The sequence below is a fragment of the Sceloporus undulatus genome, chromosome 2, assembly GCF_019175285.1.
Source record: "Sceloporus undulatus isolate JIND9_A2432 ecotype Alabama chromosome 2, SceUnd_v1.1, whole genome shotgun sequence".
Classification (NCBI taxonomy): domain Eukaryota; kingdom Metazoa; phylum Chordata; class Lepidosauria; order Squamata; family Phrynosomatidae; genus Sceloporus; species Sceloporus undulatus.
This window is the reverse complement of record NC_056523.1, coordinates 220231691-220256310: the sequence shown is the minus strand read 5'-3', so window position 1 is coordinate 220256310 and position 24620 is coordinate 220231691. Positions and strand designations below refer to the sequence as shown.

The 24620-nt window shown below is 39.6% G+C and overlaps 2 protein-coding genes across 2 annotated transcripts in view; one reads left to right on the top strand and one right to left on the bottom strand.

Moving 5' to 3' along the window:
- The window catches only part of SMIM18 (small integral membrane protein 18), an 11174-nt gene extending 6701 nt beyond the window's left edge, over positions 1 to 4473 (bottom strand). The window contains exon 1 of the mRNA XM_042449408.1: positions 4386 to 4473. The gene's annotated coding sequence lies outside the window, so the exon portion shown is untranslated. The remainder of the gene's footprint in view (positions 1 to 4385) is intronic.
- Positions 1 to 24620, top strand: part of GTF2E2 (general transcription factor IIE subunit 2) — a 333455-nt gene that overhangs the window by 285540 nt on the left and 23295 nt on the right. The window contains exons 2-3 of the mRNA XM_042449407.1: positions 7272 to 7363; positions 9040 to 9147. Of these exons, the coding sequence (XP_042305341.1) occupies positions 7272 to 7363; positions 9040 to 9147 (200 nt within the window). The remainder of the gene's footprint in view (positions 1 to 7271; positions 7364 to 9039; positions 9148 to 24620) is intronic.

The window sequence follows — 24620 nt, the reverse complement described above, 5'->3', positions numbered from 1 at the left end:
TATGGTGTTTCAATGATGCATGCATCCTAAGAGTCCAGAAGCCACAGCAAAGCCACACTCCAGTCATTAGGGCTGGAGCGTAGCTTTGGTGCGACTTCTGGACTCTTAGGACGCATGCATCATTGAAACACCATACCTCCACTGTGACTCGAAGCAGCTTTATTTTGGCTGTCTGTAACAGGCCATAGACACCTTATTCTATTCAGCAAGAGTCAGAAGAGAAGCCAGGAAACGTTTTCCTTGCCTCTTCAACAGCATATCAATCCCAGAAATAACGGAAATTTCATTGCACTTTCAAGGGAGCCTTGAGCCATTTTTGAGCTATTCATTCAGATTTAGAAGAGTCTGATGCTTCTGCTGGGTGAGGGGGTAAAAATGACAAACACTTCCCTGCTGATACGAATTTCATTAAGGTAATACAGTGGGCTGTGATTAACCATATCTGCCACATTCACCATACCATTTTCCTACCTCTTGGAAGAACTTTATAGAAATGACATTGCTAATAAAAAAGTAACGTGGGATACGATGCTTTCCCACAGCAGAGTGATGAAGCTTGATGGATCATGCAGCTTCTTTGGAGGAAAAAGCCACAACAGATACTACCTGCCATTTACCTGCGGGTATAGACATGGATTGAACATCATAGGATTACAGAAATTCCTGCAGTTATTTCTACCCTTGCTCCAGATGTAACTATTAGAGGGATTTCAGTAGATCCTCCATAAAGGACAGACCATATCCCTAAAGATAATGAGGCTAGGGGAGCAGTCCTGATTCTCAACCAGGGTTTTTAACTATCTCCAAGGAAAATTCCTAGTTCAGGCCAGATTCCACCTCAGCGTTGGTTTTTAGATATTCTCATAACTCACAACTGTTCTGCCCTCAGAACTTGTATCTTACTAAGGCACCTTGACAAACTAATTTTCAAGTGTCACAGACAGATTCCAAGAACCATCTTTTTATGGTATCCTTGGAAGATGACTATCTCTGTTATAACTACTGACCTCTGGACAAAAGTCACCAGAAACACTAGGCAGACTTGAACTGATCACCTAGCCCCAAATGCACACAAGAGGTTATGTATTAAATTTATAAACTGAATATTTTAAGGGGACTCTTGAGTCACGGGATTGTCTTAGTTGCTAGATACTGGATATAGCAAAATGACTAGTAGAGCTTCTTGACAGTACCACTTTGGAAAGTGATGAAGAATCTGTTAATTTCTCTCATCAGCAAATAATTGCCTAGATTTGGCTCAAAAGTCTGGCCTGGGAGGAACAGAAGTAGGTAGTTGGATCTAGGTAGACTGCTTGCATGAACTCCTTTATGAATTTCCCTTATTTGTTTTACTAAGAAACATTTAGATGATCCAAGGGTAATGAGTGGAAATAATCCTCATGATGCCTCAATGGCTGAGGTACCCATATTTCTCAGAGCTTGTGAGCCTTGGTCACATTTCAGTGTTCTTAACCATTTTTGCCAGGCCCTGTCTTACATTCAGACTCAGAAATTTAGAAGCATGCTATTTGCAGATTGAGTGAAATGATTCACAACTTTTGATAACTGCAGTTATGTCATTGGTATCTAGGTATCCCTTGTCTGAGTTTGCATAATCTCCAGAAAATAATCTGTTTGGATTGTATTATGATGTATCTGAAAGGGATCCACTCTGAGAATTATGAAACTCTTGGACTTCCTTTAGCAGTTTAAAAAGTCTAGCTTTGCTAACATTCAAGAGGATGTAACTTTTTCCGATGTTGATTTGCCATTGGTATAAAGTGTGCCCATCTCTGTGTGTGAAAACTTGTAGAAAAGCTAAAGAGCTGAATTTAAGAGAATATCCTGGAAATATCACTATCTATCTATCTGGTTTTGTATACATTATGCTTTACACTTTTAAGAAGAGGCAGAAGAGGAGAAGAAAAGACAAAAGTAGTAGAGCTTTGTAGCTAGTATTGAATTCTAGTCCAATCAAATAACACAAGAAATAGGAAAGGAACAGAGCACACACTTCACAAAAATATACTTGTATTTGGTGCCCATTTGGTGACCCGCAAGTGGAATAAAAGAGACTGGGTTATAGAATATGATTAATTTGCTTTGGCATTTCTCAGGCCTTTAGTTTACAATAGAGTTGACATAGGCCCAAGATGTCACAGTTAGCATTGTAATATGTTCATAAAGACAACAAGGAATGCTAAAATACAGGGTTGGAGAAAGTGTGGACCACTGGCTGATGACACTCATGCCTTTCACCAGGGAATGGTTTCTTTTTTAAAATGGAAGTTAAAGTACAGTACCCATGGATAAATTGACTTAAAATTTTTGACTAAAATTTCTAGACTCACACATGAGTATATACAGTGTAATTCCAAGGGGCAATGATGGGGGGGGGGGGAACCCCAAGATGTGAACTGGAAGTAGACAAAGTTATGAGTGACATTTTTGTCAGAAATATCGGCCTAACCCTCTCCTCAAGCAGTTTCCTATTTCATTGAAATTGTTTGGAATATATTTAAACTAGGGTTTTGCTGTGAAGAGGGAGAGAAAATTCTGATTCAAATATATATTAACATAGGGCCCATACAGACAGGCCAAAATAAAGCTGCTTCGTGTCACTTTGGAGGTATGCTGTTTAAATGATGCATGTGTCCTAAGAGTCCAGAAGCCATAGCAAAGCTGCTCTCTGTTCCTTAGGACTGGAGTATGGCTTTGGCACGGCCTCTGGTCTCTTAGGACACATGCATCATTTAAATAGCATGCCTCCAAAGTGACCCGAAGCCGCTTTATTTTGGCTTGTCTGTACAGGGCCATAGAAAGCTTCAAACTGCATAATATAGTAGTAATTACTACTGAAGGCTTTTTAAGGAAAGGAATCCTTGAGTTTGAGGAAAATTAACACAGATCAACTGGAAGTTGTTTGAGTATATGGTTTAAGTATGTTAAAGCTATTTTTAATTCAGTTGAATTAATTTGAGGTACTACATTTTTTTCTTGTTTGAATCAGATGAAATATATGATGGAATTGTAATTATTTTGTATAAAATCTGTACAAAAATTTAGAATCAACACTTTAATGTGCTGCAGAGTAGTGAGGAGTTGGATGAACTGTTCAAGAATATAAAAGACATTTTTATAAACCTACTGACAATTTGAAAAATGTTTGTGGCTGGAGGTTTGCATATGATAGAATGTGATACTGAGATCTAATTATTGTTTGTTTAGCTAAAAAAGATAACTGGTTTAAAAATTGGGGGGTGGGAGTTGCGCATGCACACACCATATATTCCAAACTTTATACTTTGAAAAGGGGTGGCACTTGTAATTTGAAATTTAAAATTTGAAGGAAAGTGTTTTTATAGTAAAGTTAGTATGTATACATTTCATTATGGGTCCAAATAGTTATACAGTACAACATTTAAACATTTCATGATTTTAAAATGTATTCCCTCCTTGAATTATTGTAACAATGAAATTTTATTTAGCTATTTGTAGAAGAGTGAAAGCACAGATTCCCGGCATCCTGCATTAAACAAGTTCCATAAAGAATTTAAGACAACTCAGATTTGAATAATATCCAGAACCTTCTAATAGATTTAGGCTGCAATCTTCTACTCCCTCCTGTGGGAATAAAACCCACAGAGCTCTATGGGAGTTACTCCTGGGTAGGTTTTAGTAGGATTATATTGTTAAACAACCAGGATAAGAAAAACTAACATGTTTGTTCTCAAGTAAGTTCTGCTGACTTTGACTTTGGTGGATTTTACTTCCAGTTAAGTGGGTGTAGGATTGCAGCCTATGGCAATTACCATTTGAAATTTACACTGGTAGAAAATCCCATTGAGTACTTGAAGCTATGTTAATCTCAATTTAAAAATAAAATAGTCAGATATTAAGGGCTAATACTAGTTAAAGAGACAAGTGTATTGGGTTTGCTTAGTAAGATTTCTCTTGTGCAGCTCAGTGAATGCTAACATTGGGAGACAAAACAAATGTGCCAATGTTTCTGCATTTAAAAATGATGCAGTCTTATTTATTTATTTAGTTTTCACCTTACCAAATTAGATTAATTAGTAGGTCACAGAAACCCTTAAAATGATGTGTGCACAAAATAACATCTGGGTGTGTTGGGCTCTGTGTAAGATGGATGGTCATCAATTCTTCATGAAGGCACAGATGGTAAGATTCTCTATTAGTACAAGACAAATGTCTCTGCATTTAAGTAGCGTGCAATCAAGCTTCACATCCGAGAGAAACAGTAAACTGTTTAAAATTTTCCAGTTTTAAAAAATAAGGGCCCTAGATGTCCTGATTTTTTTTTAAAAAAGCAGTTTCCCCCCCAGATAAGTGTAAGACAATTTTAAAAAAAGGTATAGACCTACCTCTTTTCAGAAAGGATGCTGGAACAGTGCTGATCTGCAGTTTAATACAGCCTTTGGTACAGCTAAGATGGAGCTCTGCTACTATTGGCTGAAGCAAAATGCAGCTGACAACTTCCTTTATGCTCATTTGCATCAGACCCCTACTCGAGGAGGAAACCATTCATAAATCTGAAATGTCAGATCAGATCGTCCTCCTATCACATCCTCCCCCCCAGCTCTGTTACAATTAAATATTTTTTATTAATAATATAGCCTTTTGTGCCTTTGTTCTGGCCTAAAAATGGCATTTTTGTGTTAATACCTTCAAATTTATTTGCTCTCTTACAGCACATTAAGGTAGCATTAGTCATCCATAACTGGGCAGAATTTTAACAGAATTTTAGACAGGCACATAAATGGTAAAGCTGTAAGCATCTTTTGTATTCCCATCATTCTTTATCTGCTGTTTATGGTATGGGCCACTGAAGTCTTTGAGGCTACAACAGTGGCTTGTAAATCACCTTTACAGTACAAGTTTTCTCTTCCCATTTTCTGTGTTCTGACTCCTTTCTATAATTTCAGGTTGTAAATTTGTACAAAAGCCCCCCAATACTTTAGATTTCTTTTATTTATTTAAATTGTTACAGACTGCTTTTCTCATAGTTTAAAACAGCTGGCAAAAGATAAACACAAAAAAGTGAATGTATATAAAAATAGGACTTAACATCTGAAAAACAAAACTGAATACCCCTGGGGGAAAAACAGGTTCTTATCTCTTGAATCTTGGGAGAAAACCATATTTTCTTCAATAAAAATATTTTTATCAGTTAAACAAAAAAGCGGCATTTGTTGTCAGTTTGACAAATATATATATACATTGATGTGAAAACCATCATATGAAGTAAATACAGTGGACCCTTGTTATACGCTGGAGTTTGGTTCCAAGATCCACCGTGTATAACAAAATCCGTGTATGCTCAAGTCCCATTACATATAATGACATAACAAAATGGCATCCCTTATAAAAAATGGAAGATCAAGGTAAATTTATATTTTTTGAACATTTTCAAACCGTGGATGCTTGAATCCATGTATAAAAAATCTGTGTATAAGAAGGGCTGACTGTATTGGAGTAAATTTTTCTTTGTCTGCTCAATAGATGATTACTAATGGGAGACTAATTTCCAGTTCAGACCCATTTTATTTGAAAGGATCAAAAGCAGGCCCAGTCTAACAAATAGCCATCTCTAATCTCTTCCAACTTTCACATGGTAAATATTGACCTTTTTATTTTCAGAAAAAAATAGGCTTGGGCATCATCAATGTATCAATGCATTTCAGTCATTTGTTTCTATCATTTGTTACTGGGAAGGCTTTGGTAAATCTTTATTATTGTTTCAGGTCTGTTTTGGATTTGATGAGTATGAAGAGATATAAATTTAATTCAAACAAGATAAAGGTGTTTTTGGCCAGGGGATGTAATTGTTGTTGTTAACTGCCCTCAAGTCGCCTCCGACTCATGGAGACCCTATAGATGAGACATCTCAAAGCCTCCCATCCTCCACTTCTCTGCTTAGGTCCTGCAAATTCAGACTTGTGACTTCCTTAATAGAATCCATCCATCTGACATGTACTTGTTCTCTCTTTCCACCTTCCCCAGCAATATTGTCTTTTCTAATGAGTTGTGCCTTCTCATGACGTGGTCAAAGTAAGACAGCTTTGATTTGATCATCTTGGCTTGGAGATTTCAGGCTTGAGCTGTTCTAGGACCCATTTGGTTGTTGTTTTGGCTGTCCACTGTATACTTAGCACTCTTCTCCAGCACCACATCTCAAATTAGTTGATTTTCTTCTTATCTACTTTTTTCACTGTCCTGCTCTCACATCCGTACATGGTGATGGGGAATACCATGGCTTGGACTATTCTAACTTCAGTTAGAGTAGAGGATCTGATACAGTAGATGAAAGTGTGCACCTAACCTAGGTGCAATTGCAGTTCCTTCTGAAACTATAGCTGTGCACCTTTGAAGGATTGTATCATCTATACACCGAGAAATTTTAGTAAAAAAATTAACCCAAAAAACCTAAGTTGACTTATACTACTGTACTTTGATTCTTATAAAAAAGGAACTATTCCCCGCTGAAAGGCAAGAGTGTAATCTGTCATGAAACCACTGACTCCCTTCTGCTCTCTCATCCAGCCTTTAGTATGAACGCAAATAATTATGCCTGCTGGAATTTTGTAATTTCTTTGGCATTGTTTTCCTTTGTTTCATCCTTTAGCTCCTTGGTTACATGCCCCTAACATCAATTTATCCATGAGTCATATCAAAATTCATAATTTTGGCCCCAAAACCAGCCCTTGACTTATACATGCAATTGATTTATTGTCAAGTATATACTGTAATCCTGGATCTCGCATTTCTGTTGGATGTCCCCATGAAGGGAGCAGGTAGAATTGTTATTTACCAACCTCACCTTCTATATTAGCTGTGACTTGACTTGGAGAACACACTCCTGTACAAGCCCCTGTTGCATTTTGCAGGCCGATCTCAGTATCCATTTCCTGTCTGTTTCCTAGTTTTGGCATTCAGTTGTGAAAGAGCCTCCCCATGTAGTCCACCCCTTTGTTGTGGGCAGTGAATACTGCTGTATTCCAGCATCCTCTTAGTTTACAGATGTGCCCAATTGTAACCACACCAATGATCCTGACAGTTGCAAGAAGTAATATAGTTTCAGTACTGTTATTTTAAAAATGTACTGTTTTTTTCGGAAGATAACATAATGAATACGAAGACTGCTAGAAGCTTTTTGTTTGTGGCTATGGTAACAGATGGGGTATATTTATACCTGGCATCTGCATTGCAAAATGAATAGTCTGTTTAAAGAATTTGTTTTTCCTTTACAGAACACAGCAACGGATCTTTTAACTTGAAAGCCTTTTCTGGCAGCTCTGGTTACAAGTTTGGAGTTCTTGCAAAGATAGTGAACTATATGAAGGTATCATCATGATGTTTTAAATATTTAGTGGAAGAAAGTATGCATTTGTATTGTACAATTACCTTGATTTCAGGAGGAAAATTTAAGTACAGTATTTTAATCTATGAGATGCAAAAAAAGGGGCATACATTTCAGACCTGAGTTCATTCATTGGGAACTCTCTTCTGCCAGCTAGGGTTCCAATGTTTTATGATAAATCCAGTTAACGGTGGAAGTTGGGTGTCGGGATTCAAAACGGCTCTGTGTTGAAGACCTCTGAGCAAAAAATCCCACATGCCTGACCATGTCTATTTAATGTTTTTAAACTCCTGCACTGTATATTGTTTTAGTGATATTTTCTTTTATTTTACACTGTAAATTGGTATGGGTACCATATTGGGAAAATATGGGACATAAATAAAATAAAATATTACCTGACAATACACAATAATCAGGAACCATCTGTTTCTAGTGACAATGTCCTGGGTGTATTTTTTTCTGTACAGTAATTAGTGTAGAAATGAGAGATTCTGTTTGTAGGCCTGTGATAGACAGATAAAACCTTGGCTTAATGAAGAATAAGATGGCTTAAGTGCAGGTGAGCCTATTTGAAACATCTAATGGTTCTAGCCTACATTTTGTCAGCCCTGCAGATGAAAGTATTGAATGATGATTTAGTCTTTTCCATAGTAGTACATTCTGTATTTATGATTATAACTGGGAAGGTACTTATGTAGCTAAAGCACTTAGAATATCCACTATTCCTCTGTTATCTCACTGCTTACAGCATTTAAAAATATTAATGCAGATAGCGCTTGGCATCAGTTTTTTGCTCTTTAATTTATAGAGGAGACATTATTAATTCATATACAGACACACAAACACACACACACTGCCTGGTTTATAGATATAGTTTTTAAAAGTGGTAGACAGGGAATCCTGTTGTTAATTAGTGTGATGAGCCCAGTTGTAACCACGCCAACAATCTTGACACTTGCAAGAAGTAATATAGTTATGCTGGTGGAAGTGGACGGTACTATATAAACCTCAATCCCATTTACTTGTGGAAGGAACCATTGCCTAAGATGCAATAAGTGAGATATCTTGGATGCAATTTGATAGTATTAGTCAAGTTTACCTTTGGTGGAAAGCCTTACCTATGTTTCATAGGGGGAGAACTTAATGGATGTAACCAACTTTATTAGTTTGTGTGTCAGATAAACTACTCAGCTACTTGACCTAGGGATTCCTCCCATCCATTTATTAGATGGTGTGCTCCATAGGTACCATTTCAGACTGTGAAAGGGACAGTATGCCCTCACCAGAGATCCAAATTGTAGGAATTTCATTCTTCTAATGCCAGTGCACTATTGCTGAAATACTTTTGTAACATATTTATCATACAGCATTTGCAGATATATAGATAGCATTTTGATTAGCAGACATCATGAATGCGTGCCTGTATTGTGACACATTTCTAATACTCCTTTTTATCATCAATGTATACATATTGTAAAAAATAAATATTAGAAATGGCTCATAAGGCAGAATAAAAAAAAGGACAAATTGCTTAATTGGTTACACTGTGTGTTACATCTTTCACTGTGACTAAATTTGTGTGTATGTATGTAATTAATGCACTGTTCATGTTATACTTAAACATAGTAATAATGATAATATTTTATACTGTTTCCCAGACACGACATCAACGTGGTGATACACACCCATTAACTCTAGAAGAAATACTGGATGAAACTCAACATTTAGATATTGGACTAAAACAGAAACAATGGCTGATGAGTGAGGTAACAATAGAAAACAATTCATATTTCTTTTATAAGGCCAATTTAAATAAATATGTTTATCAGATGTTAACTAAGGCTACAACACTACAGCTCCTTTTGATAAAGCCTTTTTATGTCCACTTAGTCCCATTTCCTCTTGATTCTCTGTGTAGCTGGAACGTTTTTTAGCAGCATTGGCATTGGGAGCATAGTGGAACAGGGCTGAAAGAGCACAGACATTAAGTACTGAGTTACAGCACTGTGTCTACAGTAAACAATACAATAAAGTGTGAGCTGAGAAAGGATGGCATTGTACTTTAGCTAATCCTATTGTAGTCACATGTGCCTGCCTGCTACTAGCATGGTAAACAGCAACTGCCTCTAGAATCTCTTATCGAACATGCATGAACAGTAGAATAGAGATGAAAGGGGGAAGCAAATATATTTGCCTCACCTGCTCCCCCCTGCATATTAAAAAAAACCTTAAATCTATAAGCTAGGCCATCAAAAGGGAAATTGTTTAAAAAGTGGAAGCTGGTGAAAGAAAAGATCTTCCTTGGATGCCTTTTGGATGAAATGTTCACGTGGTATCTAGAAAATTCAAAATGTTTTTATTGACCCATGCAGAGCTTGCTTGACCTGTTCAATTCAGTTCACACATGCGCATTGTTAGTTTTGAATCATAGAATCATAGAGTTGGAAGAGACCACAAGGGCCATCCAGTCCAATCCCCTGCCATGCAGGAAAGCATCCCCAACAGATGTCCATCCAGCCTCTGCTTAAAGACTTCTAGGGGGGTGTTCTCACTTGCGATTTACAACGATTTTAAATACAGCGGTTCATTATAAAGCGACTCAAAATACACCGAGTTTTATCCCGCTTTTCAAATCGCTTTATCTTCATCGTTTCCATTTACTTAACATTTTATTTTGATTCGCTGTAATTGTCCTGGTTTTGTTCCCATTCATGGATGAATCGGTGTATATTTAAACTGGTTCTGTTACTTTTTCGTTCACATTCACTTGTTTCGGCTGTCAATCAAAGCGACGTCACAATAATTCGGAGTAACATGCACCGATGTATCCTGTACCTGCGTTCCCACTACCTGACTCCTTCTTGTCTGCGGAGACGCAACAGAAGAGCCTCAGATGCAGACGATTTTCATTGGCTGTTGCCCCTCCAAAAAATCTCTCCCCAAATCTCCAAGCCAGAAGGGACTGCTTCTCTGGAGGAACTTCCCCTATTCTCTCTGGGGTCTTTCTTCCAAGGCAGCCGAGCAGAAGTGCTTTGGGGAGGCAGTTTTCTCTCTCCCTCAACCATCCTTCCCCACGAATAACAAAAGTAAGGAGAGGGAGAGAGAAAACTGCCTCCCCAAAGCACTTCTGCTTGGCTGCATCCGAGGCTCTTCTATTGCGTCTCCCCAGACAAGAAGGAGCCTCTATTCGTCCTCTTCTGTGTCTCCCCATATTAACTGCCATAACTCAGTGCTAGGGAATCCTGGAAATGGTAGTTTATTATGGCACCAGCACTCTCTGGCAGAGGAGGATAAATGTCTCACAAACACAACAGTTCCCATAATTCCTTAGTACTGAGCCATTGGCAGGTTAAGGGGTCTCAAACTGTATTATTTCTACAGTGGGTTTGGAACTACAGATGAGTTTTTTTTCATAAATTAAAAAAGTTGTTACTTTATAATTCACCTTAATATATATATATATATATATATACACACACACATACACACACACACACAAATATACATTATAGGTGATATATACGGCGTGCAAAAACACACACACACTGCCTTGCTGGCCCGCCTCTCTCCTCCTCTTTGCGCCTGGCTTATGGACTCTGCGTGAATGAGTGTGTGGTTTTGGGACGTGCAAAGGGAGAGAGAGGGCATTTGGAAGTCCACCTGGAACAGGGGGGAGCAATGGAGGACATGCCTTGGGAAAGGAGGCCATGAATCAGGCTGCTTATGGACCCAGCACCGCTCTTTCATCTCCTCTCTCTCTCGTTGTGTGTGTGTGTGGGTGTGTGTGGTGTGTGTGTGGTTGTGTGTTTGGAAAATCGGATCAGGAGGAGAAGGCAGTGGGTTGAAGTGGAATACACACACACACATATCCGGGTTTCCTATGTCTCCCCAGATTCCGTTTGGGAAGAGCAGAAGGAAAATTGCTGTGGCATTCCACCCTCGCCTCCGTTACAAATGGTGTTCAATGGCTCCGCCTCACACAGAGGGAGGTTGCAATCCACCGGGGGAAGCCTTTAAGAGTCCTTTGACAGATGCAGGAGCTTGAGCGGCCGGGACTTCAGGCGCTTAAAGTGCTGAAGAGATTAAGCGCCTGTAAACCATGTAAAAATTTAATAATCTTTATCTCTTATCAAGAAAGACTGCCGGGACAAAGGGTGAGGGGAAGCAAAGATGGCGACGGTGACGACGGATGGGGACAGAAAGGCCGACTCCCATGAGCCAGCCCATCGCGCTCTGCTACCTCCCATCCAGTGAACCCGATTCAGAGGCTGGTCTTCCTATTTAAAACTCCCGATCCTATCCCGAATCAAGGAAAATAGTAGGCTCGATTCGGCTATAAGCCCTAACCTGGATTAAAAAAAAACCCCATGCAGATTCGAATCGGATAAGAACGATGGCAGGTTACTCTAGAACAGTTCTAGATTTAATTCAGGTTCAATAGGAGCACTATACCTTGAATTCGATTTGTAACCCGGAGTATAAGCCAGTGAGATACCCCCTAAGAAGGAAGACTCCACCACTCTCTGAGGGAGAGTGTTCCAATTCGAACTCCCCTTACTGTCAGGAAGTCCTCCTAATATTGAGGTGGAATCTCTTCCGGGCGCTTGCATGAAGAAACATTCTAAAACATATGGAGCTGTTCTCATTCTTTCTCTGTTATTTCTGCCTCGGGTACCATATTTCTTGTAAAGATAATGCATTTCTAACAGAGATAATAACCTATATAATAAGCCTATATTCCTATTCAGAAAGTATTCAGAGGCTGATACTTATTATTTATCGTAATAAACATTTGGCATTCCCAGATGTTTTGTATGATTTATGACAGTATTTTCCTAAGCTACTGATAGTTTTGGCATGCGTTTTATACACTGTAAACTCTTGCAGTTGTGAAGTGAAAAATGGTGATCACATTAGATTTAGTAAACAAATACAGTAATTGCTTACTAATTTATTAAGGAAATTGAGGATCTTTGGTTTATTTAATTTGATCTGCTTACATAGGTGTTTTGTTGTTGTTTACTTGCTATCACGTCAACTTTGACTATGGGGGCTCCATGAGGAGAGATTGCAAGTCATCTTGTGTCAGCAACACTGCTTAGTCTTGCAAACCCAGTGCTGGTGTCCCGTGACAGGCTAACCAACTGGAAGGGGGGTCCTTCCGTATTGCCCCTACCTTACCAGGCAGAAAGACTCTTCTAGTGGAGCCAGCCCCAGCAAGCCCAAGTAGCACAGGCGTCTCAGTTAGCCATCTTGGCTTCTAGAGAGGGAGCAGCTTGATTGCACTAAGAGCCATTCATTCTCCTTTTAGAAGGGCCAGGAGAGCCATCAAACTCTCCCCAGGCACCACGCAGATAGGGGACGGTAGCCGTTCCGTCACGTCCCAGAGCCACACAACCAACACAGAAGGTTGGCCAGAGTTAGAAGCAACAAGCCAGCGGTGGTATTCAATGAGGTACATTTATATTGAGGAGGAGGCTTATTGCATCTAAATGAGGTTGCACACGGGGATACAAAAAAGACGAAGGAACGGAAGCAGACAAGTAAAAAATCAGTGGAAGAGAAACCCACCATCGAAAACAAATTAACCAACAATGAAATCAGAGGCACAAAAAGCATTTCTCACAGGGGGCAGCACAGTTAACCAGAAAGGACCTGAGTCGAGGCAAGTGGGGCCACCGGGAACCAAGGAAGGGGGGAGACGTCTAGGCTCACGAGTTGCTTCCAGATTAGTATGACCAACTTGTTAGCATAACAATAGCAAGACTTTCTCCTGATGCACTACCAATAGCACTGGCTTGTGTCTTAAAAGCAGTCCGACAAGTTCTCTCATATTCTTCAGAAGCATCAGGGGGAAAGATGTACTTGGACATGACTTGGTAGTTAAAAGACTCGTACAAATAACACATAAATAAAAATTTGAAGATCTACAGTGTGGGGGAGATTGTAGCAACAATGAAGGGGCAGAAGTAGTGCTAACACTTGTGTGTGTTGTTTAGCAAAACTTTATTTTTTGAAGCCTTTAGACTAATGGCAGGCAAACTGCAAGGAGCAACAGGGCCAGATTAACCTCCTGTAGGACCTCAAAGGGCTGACAAACCCACACCACACACACAACGGTGGCTCTCCATCTTTGGAATTTTAATTTTAAGCTTTGCAAAATAAAACTGGCCTGAACACAAGGGCAGTACATAGGAAAGAGGGAACAGACTCATTTGCTTCTGCGTTTGCTGAATTCCATTGATGCACCATGGAATATTGTATGCTGCCCTAATAATTATGGCTTGATAATATGCATATGACAAATGCATTTTTTCTTCTATATGCTGAGAACCTCTATGTATGTTGTACATGTTGTAGGCCCTGGTCAACAATCCCAAATAGAATTATAGATGGGAAATAGCATTCCAAGCCTAAGTACAAAGTTGAAGGATAAAAAAAAAAAGCCCTGCTCAGGCTCTTGGATAAACATGATCACGAGGTTTGGGGAGGAATACTTTTGGAAGATAGTGAGAGGACTGCCAAATGCACAGAAAGCCAAAAGGGAAGTAACTGTCAATTATATAAGAATTTGTTATCTTTTACTGCTTCCACAAAAGCAAATCTGTTAATTGCTTGCAAAGCATTTTGAATCTACAAATTAACCAGTGCAAGGTAGAGACGTGAAAGCCTGGGTAAAAAATGCCTGTAAAATAAAAACTGTGGAAAAACAAATCTCCCCCCAAGTATTTTTTAATTTCTTAGAATCAATATTTGTCTAGAAAGGAGTAGCAGGTCACAAAATTATTGAAATTTCCCTAAGTCAGCTAAACTATCAAGTAGATAGATAGATAGATAATTTATAAAATTTATTTAAAGGAAGACTTTAATATAAGATTTTGTGCAGTATCAGATTACTGCAATTCCTCATCTTGATTTCCTTTTTTGCATTCCTATTTAATGGGTATGTTATGTCTCATTGGTTTGTTCTGGTTTTGTTGGGGATTTTTGTTATCTCCTTACCTGCATTTTTTTTTAGTCTATTGATTGCTATATATAATCCTAGCAAAATTCCATAGTTAAGCGATTAAGAATTTTGTTTCTTTGGAACAGATGAGGAACATTTTAAGGGTATTAGATGCAGAACATGGGAGCCCTACTGGATGCAGATACACATCCCTTCCAAGCTGCCCTTATTTTAAAAGATTTTAACTTTGGAATTAGCTAATTATGTGTGATAATCATGAATTAAAATTAATGGTTGTAATGGTGGACTTTAACATTATGATTTCAGTCCAGAGGGACTAAGATGCAGTAAGAAAATTGTAAAAAAACAAATCAAAATTATTGAGCTTTGGCAACAATTGGGAAGTGTAAATTTATTGCCGAGTTAGCACTGTGTCCTCTTTAATTTATTACTTAATTACTGACTTTCATAATAACTTAATACTGGAATTGTCAATTCTGACAACAACCAACCAACAAGTTCATAAATAAATTTGAATCATGTCCCCCTTTTCATTATAAAAAAACAAACTTAATTGATACCTTAATGGGTTTTAGCCAGTTGTTTATTGTCTGCTGTGTAAATCCTCAGCTTCAATGTCAACTTCAATAGTTAAAAAACGCAATTTTATAGCTTATGAAAGAAACCTGGTGAGAAAAGTTTTGAAACAATCCAAAACCAGAGGGTGTGTAATTACATCTGATGGTCATTAAATCCGGCAGGAACTGACATTTTTAGGCCAAAACACAAAAAGCTTTTCTTCTTAAAAGAATAATCTTGCATTTTGGTTAAGATGAAGATCTGGAGTTTCAGTAACACAAAATTTCAAAGAACCGGGTTATGATTATTACGCAGAAGTGATCATAAAAGGGATGACCTTGCTTTATCACTGATTTTACATCTGTTCAAGCAAGCATGATTTGAGAGATCAACTCGTCTGTCTCCATGTACATTTTTTACATTGGCAAATCAATATGTAATAATATATGGTGGCATGCAGAAAAAGAATTAAGTGTATATGTGTTATTTGTTGAAGGTGATTAATCTGTTTGGTGTTTAAACTTTTGGGGTACATGAGTACCATACCACATTTATAATATCCAGTCAATATCAGAGATGACGAATAGACCAATGAAAATCTGTGTGAACCAATTTAATCTTTGGATGTCCTGCAGAATGCAATGATAGAGGAGAACTACATTCTCTAATGTGACTAAGCATATGCCAGTGCTTGAAGGATAATAGTTTTATTGACTGATGCAAGAGAATTAAAGTAAGAAAGACCAAATAAGAGACGCAGACTCAGGAGACGGCAATACATAGACATCCTTGGACAATTCTTGCCAAGAAAATCTCCTGGTGGTTTTTACCTTAGGGTCGCCATAAGTGGAAATGACTTGAAGGTACACAAGCAACAACAGCTAAGGGAAATAGTGGGGAAATGTCTCCTACCCACTTACTTTACACTGTGCATAATTTTGTTATTTATATAGAAAGTTGTACTGGTTCCTTTAGAAACAGTAGTTGTAAATAAATTTCAAAAGCAGAGTTATTGCCTTGCTTTATTTGCAACAGTGAGTGTAAAGAGAAAATTGTTTAAGGAAAAGTAATCATCTCTTTAAAATAAATATCTAGTCTGAGTAAGTTTAACAGCATGAGCCATCCCATTTAGGTTCCAATACAGGGTTCTATTATTGAATATCTTCCATGTTTCTCTTGGAAATTTACTTGTAAAGCATCTCAAAACTTTGGCGTTAACAGTGTTTTTTATTTTCTGGTTTCTTTTTGAGGCTTAGGGGACCAGATCATCTTTGTTACACCCGTGATAAGAAGAAAATTCTTTTCTACAAGGATAAGACTGTCAATTTACAGTGGATGAAGGTTTGTTTATCATTACAGCTGTAATTATGTATGTCAAACATAGTTTTCCGTTGCTAGACGTGCTTCTACAATTGTTAAAATGTTGAAAATATTATTCATGTACGTATCTCTCAATTAAATCTGCTATGAACATGATACTACTCTCTAACATTTCATTTCCAACTGCTAACTACTGCAAGCTTCATCATCTAGTAGCTTGTGGGATAAAAGGGATAAAGAAAGCTGGGATGTGCTTGTAGTCTATAAATTTGCAGACTGCCACTATTTTTTAGTGACAGGAATGCTATCTTATAAAAGGAAAAGTATAGTTTCATTTAGTTAGTTGGACGGGGCTTCATTTTGAAGAATCAAAAGGAGGAAGTATTGGCCATTTTTTAACCCTAGTTTACATGATCCACAGAGATAGAAAAAAAGAGCAGAAAAGAGCAGTCAGAGTGTCGAGAGACCTGAAGCATCTCAATAAGGAATATTAAAGCGGATTTGACTTTTCAATTTTGGGGCAAAATATGACTGATGGTGAGCATGGCAGGATTTATAAAAATAGATCAGGGAGCAGGGAAAGCATACAGGAACATATTCGCTTAGTGGCAGGATTCAGGATCATTCAAAAAATACTGTAGGTGCCCACTGTTTCCAGAACAGGCTATGCACAATTGCCTATGTACTCATACTGCTTTAAGTTTTTATGTGCTAGTGCTTACATAACAGTACCCAAACCCACCACACTCATGTACAAGAAGAAGTGGGAAACCTGGAAATGCTGCATACGATAAGTACACAAACTTAAGGAGTGAAGCACATTGAAAGTACTGTATTTAAGTTAACTAGATGCATGATAATTATCTCCAAAGAAAGAACCTAGTTGATGTGGGTTACAAAACTGTACTAGCATTTAAATGTAAAAGAGAAATAATTATGTGAGCATACATGACAAACATATAGTTTCCCATAAATAGTTTTTATGATCCACTAAATAAAATAAAACAAAATCCCAAGAACAGATACATGCAGAAAAAAATTGAACTTGAAAAAAATTAGATGATCTCGTCTTTGATACTTGCCAGTATCATCTTTGAGAGTCGGGAGTTTTATAGGTATTTAGCTTGTATTTATTTATTTGAGGGTATTTATATCCCGCCCTTCACCCTAATGCTCTCAGGGCGGCTTACATTTATTATTTTTTAACCAGACAGTTCCTCCCGCAGGCTACAACCTAAAAGACATGACACAAAAGGAGAGGAATGTGAGGAGGGGGGAGGGATCGGGTCCAGCAGTCTTCTCTCCCTCTGAGGCCTGGACCAAGGCAGATGGACTGGAGGGAGGGCGTGCTTCTTCCCAGGCAGGCCCTGGTGACCTAGCCTGCCTCTCTCCCCTTCCATATTATATAGTTAAATACTGCCTGCTTTGATAAATGTTAGTCTATATTAGTTATGTTTTTCTCATCAAAATATACACACATTTTAACAATGGGGGTGTTCAACTTTTTCAAAGTACAAATTATGACTAGGTACTGTCGTCCCTTTGAAATAATGTTTCTGTCATTATAGTAGTTTTTCAAAAAATAAAACCATCTTAGTCTAGTGCTGCATTAAAAAGGAGGCAAGAGGAATTAGCAGTACCTTTAATATTAACTGATTAATTTTAGCATGTGCTATTGAAGGATCTCAGTTCAGTTCTTTCTTGGAGATACACTGACAGTGAAACGAGGCTTCAGGTTTTAAGCAGTATTACACAATTGGGAGTTGGGCAAAATGTAATAGAATCAAGAAGATGCAAACGTGAGCCTGGCCATACATCTTGAAGAGTTACGTGAGATGATAACGGGTCTTCAGTGCTGTAGGGACTTTCACACATAGTCCTGATGTGTGAAAGCAGTAAATTTGCTTATAAAAAGTCAATTTCATTAGAGTAAAAAAAAAATCCTGTAGGTGTAAGAACTTGCATGATTATTATATGTAATGTGTCTGAGAACTGTATTCTCTGTTCGTATCCCTCTGTTAATGGATGGAATTTTTACAATATTTTTGTTTGAAGACCTCTGCTGAAGTATTTCCCTGGAGAAGGTTTTGATTCCCAGGGAAACTGACACTTGTAAACAAACTGACAGAATACTAGTACTGGAAAGACCTGTATCTTGTCATACAGTTCTTTGAAGCTTTTGGTAGAAGTCACAGTTTTGCATCTTTCTGTATCCTATTAACATTTATTTAATTCCCCACAACTATCTATGTTTAAAAAGCAATGGCTTTAATATCATGCTGTCAGTGTATCTGAGAAAGTAGATTGATGTCCAGGAAAACTATCATTCGAAAATAAATCAGTCTTACAGTGCGCTTGGTTAATCTTTTCTACTTTTCTTTTCTACACGCTCAGCCAGCCTTTTTGTCAGCATTTTTCAAACAGTGCATCCATAAACAAGACCTTTTAATGTAGAGACCCTATCCCTTACTTCATCCACAATATTTTTGGACTGTTTATATAATTCATATTCCTGTATTCATTTTATACTCCAAAAGGTCTCTTTAATAAACAAATGAGAGATTTCCCTCTGACAAGAATTGGTCTCCCATTAACTCATCCTCCTGAGACATAAGTATATGTGTTCTACTTGTTTCTCCGTAAGAGAGCAGAATCCATCTTATTAGTCACAGAACTGACAAGAAAATAATCTAAGGAGCTCAAAATGACAGGAAGGAAGGTAGAGATGGAATATCAGTTAACTGAATCAAAATTGAATAATAAAAAAGAGCTGTTGAAACAAAAGTTGAATCTGAATCATATTATCATATTTTCTCTTAATAGCCATGGCAAAGTTTGCAGAATACCAAAATCTTTAAGGGGAAGATTCTAAAAGAATGAGGGGAACTCAAAAACAGTTGTAACATGGAATAGTAAGTGAGTGAGAGGAAAAACAGGCAACATGGTGGAACTGGGAGGCAGAATGGAGAAACCTGGAACAGAAGGCAAAACCATAAGATTTAATACACATATTAGAAAAAGATGGGGTGGGTAGAGGTAAGAATACGTAGATAATTGATAAGAATGGAAACACATATAATAATAATTGTTTTTATTTATATAACCGCTATTTCTTCCAAAATCATAGCGGTGAACAGCAAGTAAGCTAATTAGCAGTAAGCTAATTTGCCCCCACAGTCTGGGTACTCATTTTATGCGACCTCGGAAGGAGGCAAGCCTGAGTCGAGCTGGGCCCTTTTGCTGGTCTTGAACTCGGCAACACCTTGTGGTCTTGAGTGAAGGCTGCAGTACAGGCATTACCCAACTGCGCGCACCAGGGCAACATCTACACTTGCGACACTTCTTCCTGGTTAAATTGGGAAGCTATTTTTAAATGTCAGCAAGGACAGAAAAAGAAGAGTGAAAGAAGTCATTGACAATCGAAAGAGAAAGTCAGGAATTAGTGTAGATGGGATTGGACTCAAGTATATCCACTTTATGTCAGTTTGCTATTTTTGCTTCTCAGTCTATGCAAATCTGTCTCAAAATTGTGGCACATTATTATAAAGTGCAGTTCTAATATGAAAGGCAGCAGATTTGTTTAAATTCTTCTCTTCGACTGCATTTCACAACTATAAACACTTTTGCCATTGCCTCTGACTGAGAAACGCAGTACTATATGAGTGATGTTTAAAATGCTGATGTGTAACAGGGAAAACCAAGTTTCAAAACTCGTTCTTGGTCAATGAGATTTAACCATGGGACTTTGGGGCCAACACGACTAACTTCCAGGAAGGCCCATTTCATGGTCCCGTTTTCATATTGCACTCTGCCTGCTTTCAAAATCACCGCCACTCCTGTTCCCTCCTTCATTGGAAGCACTCTTCCCTTGCCTTTTTTGCATTCCACTGACTCCCACTTCTCAAACCCGCTTTCTGTTTCTGTCTCCATACTCCTGTACTCATCCGCACCGCAAGGCCCTTCATATGCACCCACCTTGTATTAGTATTAGATTATTATTATTATTTGATTATTAATATTATTATAGTGAGTATCCTTTAATTTATAAGCGCTGTAAAGTTCACAGCGCTGTACATACAAATCTTTTAGTCAGAACGATTCCCGCCCTCAGGCTTTAACATCTAAAAAGACACGACAAGAACAAAAGGAGAAGGGAGTGGTGGTGGGGAATAGGATCAGGTCACAGCGAGATCGTCTCCAACTCTGAGGCTGGACCAGGCAATGGACTGGAGGAAGGGCGTGGCTTCTAATGGATGGGTAAAAGAGCTCCTGGGGCAGAGAAGGGCGCGCCTCTGGGAACGCTTTCTCTAAACAATATAGTGCTTTAACTCAGTTTTGAAACGGGGTAGAGAAGTGATAAGTTTGTGCATGTGGGGGAAGAAGGTTCAGGGAGTAAGGGGCAGCAATGGAAGGGACGAATTCGGGAGGGGGCGTGGTAGCCTACCTGTGACGGTGACTCTGACTACAAGAGGGGGAGGTGCGTAGTAGGAATGAAAGGAGAAAGAGGTCAGATAAGTAAGGGAGGCGGCCAATCCATGAGGGCTTTGAAAGTCAGAACAAAAGCTTGTACCGGATGTGGAAAGGGAAGGGGAGCCAATGAAGGAAGATAAAAGAAGGAAGACCATGGGCAAAGGCGCGAGCAGAATGTGACAAGTACGGGCAGCTTGCTACTGGACAGAGATAAAGGATGGAGGTGTGAAAGAGGAAGTCCTGTTAGTAAGGAGGTTAACAATAATCTAGTCCGCGAACCCACTAGGGCATTGACCCGAGTCTTGGCATAGAAGATTGAGAGTAATGGACGGATCTTGGCAAATGTTTGGAGAAAGAACTACAGCTTGGCGATGGCCTGGATCGTGAATAAATGACAGAGAAGGTAAAAATGAAGGCCAAGACTGCAGGCTGAATGAACCGGTTGAATGAAGTGTCGTCGACATGAAACAGAAAAGGAGTAATGAAGGGTGGGTTTACGGTGAAAGACGAGAAGCTCAGTTCTTAACTGTTGAGCTTCAAGTGCCGAGGCCGCCTCCCACTGAGAATGGCAGTCCACAAGACGAAACTTGCTGTTCAGCCCCGTCGAAAGGTCCGGGGTGGAGAGATACAGCTGAGTGTTTTCGGCGTACAGATGTAGAGAAAACCAAAAAACTGAATGAGTTGTTACCTAGAGACGGTGGTATAGAGAGACAGAAAGGGGACCCAAACAGAGCCCTGGGGAACTCCGACAATATGGGGAACAGAGGATGAATCTGATCACCCGGTGACCCACTGTAAAGATCTATGGACAAATAAGATTTAAAAAAACAGGTCCGAGAGCAGAGTCGGAGAACCAAGGTCAGAAAAAAGTAAATCAACCAGAGACAGTGACAACAATGTTCAAAGGCCGGCAGACAAATCAAGAAGAAGGAGAAGAGAGTAGAGTGTCGTTTGCCTTGGCCCGCAAGAGATTGTTGTGAGGGCTGTCTCGTAGAGTTGCCGTGGGCAAGAAGCCAGACTGGAAAGGGTCAGGATGGAGTTTTGGATTCAAGAAACTTAATACGAAACAGCAGAATAAACGACCCGTTCTAGACTTAGAAAGAAAAGAAAGAAGAGAAATGGACGATAGCTAGCAAAGAAGAGGGGTCGAGAGAGGGTTTCGTCAGAATTGGGGAAACGAGAGCATGTTTGAATCAGAAGGGAAGGAACCATAATGAGAGAGAGAGAGATTTAAGATATAGAGGAGGTTGAGCCATAATAGAAGGGGCTAATAGAGATTAGGAGACGGGAGGAATAGGATCAAGAGAACAGGTAGTAGGTTTGAAGAATGTTATCAGTTTATAAAAGAGTTCATCCAGAGAAACAGGGGGAAACACCGAGAGTTTATTAGTAGAAGGACCAAGAGGGTAGTGTAGGGGAAGACAATGTCTGAGGAACTATTTCAGTCGAATAGTAGTGAATTTAATGATAAGTAGTTGGCGAGTCAGTGGGTGGAAAATGATGAAAGACAGGGGGATAGGAAGGTTTTAGTAGTGTATGTGAAGCGGAGAACAAACGCTGCGGACGCCTCTCATTAGCACATATCAGCGATTTAAAAATAGTCTGTTTGCCATAGACAGAACGCGTGAAAAGATGAAAAGGATGAATTTATAATGAAGAAACGCCAGTTCCCTAGACTTTTTCCAAAGACGTTTGGCCGCTCCGAGAGTCATGACCGAGGAACCTGTAGTGGGAGTGAGCCAGGGCTGAGGCCTAGTCCATGGGAGAAACATAACGTTAGTAATGAAATAAATAAAGACATTCTGAATCCAGCAGAGTCCCCAAGGGATCAAGAGAAGGAGAGATGATTCAATTCCGACTGAGATGGTCAGAGTTAACAGACTAAGGTCGCGAAATGGCGCTGGACAGTTATGACGAGGAGGTGGGAGATAAGTAGAGTAAAAGAAATTAAATGCTTGTCAACATGGAAAATCAGATGGCCAGGTAAGCGGAAATGGCGCACTTAGCAGCAAAATTAGTCGAGACAGTGACCAGAGGAATGGGTAGGATTATAATGAGGCCTGAAGGTGAAGGCCAAAAGAAAGCAAACGGAGCTAAGGCGAGATGAAGAAGGAGGTTTGGGATGTCAAGGTAAAGATGAAGTCACCTAGGATCAGAGAGGGACTGTATCAGATAGAAAAAAAAAACGTCAGCGCCAAGATTCCAAAGTCAGATAGGAACTGGGTACAGAAAAAGAAGGGCGATAGATAACAGCAACGCCGGAGCTGTAAAGGAAAAAAGATCGAATCAGTGTAGACGCCAGAAATGAAGAAGAAAACAATAGCGGGAGGGAAAAGAAAAGAACTTGAAACTGCAGAATTGGACAATAGTATACCAACCGCTCCTCCGCGACCCTCAGGGCGGCTTGTGTAGTGAAGGGAAAAAAGACCGAGAAAAGAAAGGCAATCAGAGGTAGCAGTATCATGGGCGGGAGCCTGTGTTCAGTAACATCGAGAAGGTTAAATGATCTCGCGAGCCAAAGATCATGGACAGCATTCGCTTCGGAGCACAGAGCTACGTTCCAGAGTGAACAGAGGAATGGAAGCTGGGAGATAGGAAGAGGTTGATAGGGATCAGTTAGGAGAGAGGCGTGGGAGCCCTGGGAAGGAAAGGAATTCAGTAAGCGAAATCGAAAGACAAGAAGATACATTGACAACAGCAGAAATAACAATAAAGCCCCCCTAAAACTGACTTGGTAATATTGCCAATACCACAAGGGACAAGGGATTAAATAGAGAAGGAAGGGGTGGGGATTGGAGCGTTGCTCAAGGTCCGCCTGCCTGAGAGGGATGAAGAGAGGTGCTGATGGATGCAGGGAAGGAAAAGGGCAGGCCCGGAGATCAGGACTTGTGATGGCAGGCCCGATAGATCAGACTCAATCCTCAATGATGTATGAATGGGAAGGACCTTTCCTTGAGGCGGCTGGTGGATGAAAGTCACCCTCCTCAGATGGCTGCAGGACTGACGGTCTAGAAAGAACAGTTGAAGGGGTTTTACTGGTTCTCTCTGTCCCTGTGAATGGATCCACTGCACCCTCCTGCTTGCAGCTGCTACTTTCCCTTCTAACTCCCTCATCTCACTCAATCACCTCACCTTGACCTTCTCAGTGCCTCTTGCTTCTTACTGCCCACCCCTTTTCTCCTTCCTCTACCTTTCTAGCCATCCTGCAAACTCACAATCCACATCCACCCTTGCTTCTTACACAGCCGGTTTGTACCACACACACGACTCATTCCCCTCCCTTGCATCCCTTCTTTGGTATTCTGCAGCTAGAACATCGTCACGCTCCCTTCCCTCTTACTCCTTCCTTCACTTCATCTCCCGCTGTCACAGTGCCTCTCTCCCTTGCTTCTTGTATGCTCCATGCCTGTGTCCTACTCCCTCATCTTTGGGTGATCCCGTTATCATATCATCCCCATGTTGTGGGCTCTCCCTTTGCTTCTTAAAAACCAATATCTCACACCCCTTCTCTATCCTACTTGCCCACCTGTGGCTCTCGTTGTATTTCTTGCAATTGTTTTTTCTCCCTTGTTATGGCATTGTTCTCATACTGTTTGTGCTGCTCACACCCATGCACTCCTACCCCCTTCCCTGCCATTACTTTTGGCTCTCTGATATGCTTTCTTTTTAACTTCTGGCATCACTACCTGGTTATCTCTCCCTTGTGCCTGAAGAGGCAAGAGAGAACGTTTCTTGCAGATAGTTTTGATAGAAGAGTGGCCCCCCCCCCCATTCTGCAAACCATATCTTGTCTCTCACAGGGCAGATTTTTTTTTTTAAATGAGCTTGGAATCGGGCCAGATGGGTTTCCAAATGGGGTGCCAAAGTGCTTCCCTAGAATCCATGTAAAACACCAAACTGACATTGTGTCAAACCGGAAAGCTT